Source organism: Nematolebias whitei, chromosome 18 (genome assembly GCF_014905685.2).
Source record: "Nematolebias whitei isolate Nwh7 chromosome 18, NemWhi1, whole genome shotgun sequence".
In the NCBI taxonomy this organism is placed as follows: Eukaryota; Metazoa; Chordata; class Actinopteri; order Cyprinodontiformes; family Rivulidae; genus Nematolebias; species Nematolebias whitei.
The window spans coordinates 38924644-38929210 of NC_056515.1; the positions used below are offsets into that span (position 1 = coordinate 38924644).

At 45.7% G+C, this 4567-nt stretch overlaps 2 protein-coding genes across 2 annotated transcripts in view; both read left to right on the top strand.

The window, feature by feature from the left end:
- Positions 1-4567, top strand: part of apba1b (amyloid beta (A4) precursor protein-binding, family A, member 1b) — a 29088-nt gene that overhangs the window by 17704 nt on the left and 6817 nt on the right. The gene's annotated exons all lie outside the window — the stretch shown is intronic.
- The window catches only part of pip5k1ba (phosphatidylinositol-4-phosphate 5-kinase, type I, beta a), a 9318-nt gene that overhangs the window by 3564 nt on the left and 1187 nt on the right, over positions 1-4567 (top strand). The window contains exons 5-7 of the mRNA XM_037692515.1: positions 556-852; positions 3774-3958; positions 4230-4310. Of these exons, the coding sequence (XP_037548443.1) occupies positions 556-852; positions 3774-3958; positions 4230-4310 (563 nt within the window). The remainder of the gene's footprint in view (positions 1-555; positions 853-3773; positions 3959-4229; positions 4311-4567) is intronic.

A 4567-nucleotide genomic window follows, 5' to 3' on the forward strand; every position in this document is an offset into this window, starting at 1 on the left:
TTTTTACGCTTATTTTAGGGAATTGCTTTGTTTTAGCTACTGTTCGGCTACTATTAGCTTGTAGCTACCATTCTGCTTCTTTTAGGTACTGCTCTGGCTTTTTTATATTTAATTTTTTGAGGTTTTAGCAACAGTTCAACAGTTTTTAGCTATAGTTGAGCCACTTTTGTTTACCATTTTCTTACCTTTACTTTTAGCTGTTGTTTGTTTCGCCACATTTAGCTACTATCTTGCTAATTGTATCATCTGTTTGTTTGAGTTGTTTTTGCTCTTTATTTCAGGATTACTTTTCAATCGGCTGTTTTTGTCTGCCTGTCATTAGACACTGGTGTGTGGTTACCAGGTGGTTACCAATGTGGTTACCATGGTAACCACATTGGTCCACTGGCAGCAGCTTAAGTGTTTGTATTTTTTCCTTTGATAGATTTTTATTATTTCTTTACATTGACTGTGTCAACAGTCGTCAGGTTTATTTCCAGAAACGTTCCAGTTTTGTTCAACTATCAGCTGCACGTAGAACTCGTCTTCATCTCCATCTCCCTCCGGTTGTTACAGAACCTGAACCAGAACCCGCGGACGCTGCTGCCCAAGTTCTACGGCCTGTACTGCATCCAGTGCGGCAGCGTGACGGTGCGCGTGGTGGTCATGAACAACGTTCTGCCGCGCGCCATGAACATGCACTACAAGTACGACCTGAAAGGCTCCTCGTACAAACGGCGCGCCTCGCACAAGGAGCGCGCCAAGGCCTCGCCCACCTTCAAAGACCTGGACTTCCAGGACATACACGAGGGGCTGTTCTTCGACCCCGACACCTACAACGCCCTGATGAAGACGCTGCAGAGGGACTGCCGGGCAAGTCGACACCAACATCTCACTTTTTAGATTTCACTCCTCTTAGAAAGCAGCGACGTGTTCTTTCACACGCCTGAGTCGGGTTAAAAGTTTAGAGATTAAACCTTTTCCTGCAAACCAAAGTCTGATGTCCTGAAACAAAGAGGCTCCTAGTGCCCCTGGTTACCTAACACACAGACCGAGGTTCTGCAGCGGCTCAGACGGGCCTGGCTGTTCCCTCAGCTGCTCAGCCTGATCTGGTGTCAGGCGCTTCGATTTGCTGCCTGCTAATCCTGAATTCAGCGGCCGCTGTCGTTTCACGCTGCTTGAACACGACGCGGTCATCGAAACAGCCAGAAGTTGAGCGCTGCTCGGTGCAGCGGCGCGCTGTGGTTACATAATGTTATCAGGGCTCGAGTCATCGGCTTAACTTGGGACAGCAAGGAGCAAGGAGTTAAACCCCGTGGTGAGTGATTGGACCCAGAACAAGTTGATTGAACCAAGAACAGACTGAAACAATTTCTCTGTGAGTTGGGCGTCGAGTACGAGAAGCTGCTGAAAGGAAGCAGCAGCTGTTGTCCAGTAATGTATTTACTGTAAATACTGATGGACACTGTCAATAAACCAACATGTAGGTTCATTCTCTGCTATCTGTTGTCGTTCTGTTGTCGTCGGGCCACACGTGATGCATTTAGTTTGATGAAACCTTCAGGTTAAGAGTCATGTGACTCTGCTCAAAAGTTTGTTTTAGTCAGCTTCACTGAAGTCGTCACCGTGCAGATAGCAGGAACTAATCCTGATCAAACTGGAGACGTACACAAACTTCTTTTTTCTCCAAACTGGTTCTGCTGACTCTCCACTTCCTCTAAGGAATAAAAAGCAACATCTGACCACTAATATCACGAGTATTATGAAAATATAAACGGTCACACAATATGATGGCGTTTATCAGATATTGCAACGTACGGTGTAAAAATGCAACAGCGCCCCCTACGGTCACAATATACGGTGGTCACAGAATATGGTGCAACACCGGCCCCAGCCCGTAGCCATTAATTCTGAATCCCACCCGACCCGACGAATTAACAGTAATTACAGGTCTGAACCCAACCCCCCCCCCCCCCCCCCGCAACATCTTTAATTAGGCTTTGACTGCTTATATAGTTATTAACAGTCGGTGGACGCATGTGGCTGAGGGGACAGAAGATCAGAGCTGATTGTCCTTTCAGCACATTAAAGCACATTAAAACCCTGCTCCTGCCTGCATTCAATTCAGTTCAGTTCAATTCAGTTCAATTCAGTTCAGTTCAATTCAGTTCAGTTCAGTTCAGTTCAAAAATGCTTTATTAATCCCAAAGGGAAATTGAGTGTTGTCGTAGCTCATCGTCCTGGTTTCATTCAAGAGTTGTTATAGAAGCTGATAGCTGTGGGCAGGAAGGAGATCCTGCAGCGAATCAGAAGAATTTGGACATAGATACTGATCTGTCCACCCGGATCCAGCTTGCTGTCAGACCTGGTTGGCCTCTCGGTCCTCCTGGGCAGCAGGACTGCCTGAATGCCGGGCAGAATTCCTATTTGAGCGATGGGCACTCCTCTCAGCAGTCGGACAGGCAGCTGAAGGTGCCGGAGGATGATCTCAGTCCTCCTCCTGTTGCCACAAGCCGAGTTTCCCACCAGCTCCAGGATCTCGGCGGTCAGGCACTCGAGCACCGCTGCCAGGTTGACGGGAATTCGTCCACGGTGCCTCCTTTTCAACTCATTTGGGATTTGGGGCTGTAGCTGAGGTATTATTGAGCTTTTGAGATGCTATTCAGCTGCTCCTGGATGTTAAAACCTCGTTGCCATGGTTACGCATCATAACAAGTGCACAGCATCTGATACCAGAGGAAACAATCATTCGAAAAAAAGTGATTTACATCCAGATAAAGAGGAACTGAAGTTTCCAAAAGCGATATCCCAGAATGAAAGTAACAGAGCTGCTCCAACATGCAGCCACCCCGAGCGGCGCGATTCTAGAACGTCATTATTATTCTGCATTATTCAGACTTGGACCCTGCTCTGACATGTCGGATATTTTGTGATCTCACCTGTTTGGGTCATCGGCCGTGCACGTCCGCTGAGTGCAGCTGAATCTTTTTTAAATTACACCACCACCTTCTAAAGGAAAGAACAGATGTCTCATTTGTTTGAATGTCTTTCTTTACTTTGAATTAACTTTTTTCTTTTTTTAAAAACTCTTTCGAGGCCGGTCAGCGCACGGTCAAACGGCCGCGTGCAGCAAGTGATTGTATGGCAAGCCATGTTGTCATATAATTGAATCGTCAGCCACGCGCGCCTGACACCAGCCCAGCCCGCACATTAAGCACATTATTAAGGCCTGGCCCGACCTGGTTAGAGCCAGGCCGAGCTCCGGGTTCGGTTAGAAATGACAGCTCTACTCTGCGTGGAGCTGGGGGAGCAGATGTGGGGGTTAACGACCTTGCTCAAGGGCACAGAGTGGGGCAAATTAGGGTGGAGGCAGGTGTGGGTGTTTCGCCTTTCCCATCTTTTGTCGGTCCAGGGAGTTGAACCGGCGACCTTCTGATCACAGGCTCACCTTCTCCAACCTCTGCGCTTCCACTCCCCTTTAATCTTTGTTATATTCTGAGCGAACGTGTATTTTGGTGTTGACTTTTCATGAGAAAGTCTTTTTTGGCGTCACTGTTCCTTTAAGCAACGTTTCAGCTTTATCCTTCACTGCTGACCAGCTGATGTTCACCAAAGATGTTCCACAGCTCCATTTAACGTCGTTCTCAGATTCATGGGAGAATTAAAAAAAAATAAAAGTTTTCTGTTAAAATTGCAAAGCAAACAAAAAACGTTCAGTACTGCAACAGATGATTTGAGTTTTAGATGTTTAGTGTCTTAAAGCAGCTGCTGACGTTTGTTTTGTGTCTCGTCAGGTTCTAGAAAGCTTTAAGATCATGGACTACAGTCTGCTGCTGGGGATCCACGTGTTGGACAGGAAGCCTCTGAGCCGGGGAAGCCGATGCGACAGCCGGAGGGGACAGAAAGTCCTCTACTCCACCGCCCTCGAGTCCATCCAGGGGAGCGTCAAGGATCCAGAACCAGTGGCCGATGACGACACGTAAGAAAAAAGGCTTTGGACACCAGTTTTAACTTTTATTTTTTTTTCTTTTACTTTAAAATATGCAAATACCAGATTTGATCATTTAAAATAGAGTGAATACAATTATAGTATTTAAAAAAAAACAATTCAAGTTTTCATGATGTAAATTGTTGTTTCTGTTGAAGCAAATTTCCACATCTTTATTGTTCAGAATTAATAAACATCTTTATCACTTCAAACTAAAAGCCCTAAAGTTTGATTTAAACGCAGTTTGTGTTTCTCTCTTCAGACTTGGAGGAATTCCTGCCAAACACAAGGATGAGAACCTGCTCATCTTTTTAGGAATCATCGACATCCTTCAGTCCTACAGGTGAGACGGCCTCGGACAGCAGCAACACAAGTAGACTTTTATTTTGAAAAAACGTCTTTGGGTTCAAAATTCAGAACCAGTGCAGACGTGTGTGGAACCAGTGAGGGTTAAACAAATAAAAGACTTTAAAGTTGGAAACTTTCAAATGGAAAAGATGAGTTTATGGTAATAAATGAAAAAAACATCTGGAAAACAGTTGGGACATGTGGAGACAGTTGGGACATGTGGAGACAGTTGGGACATGACGGGACAGTTGG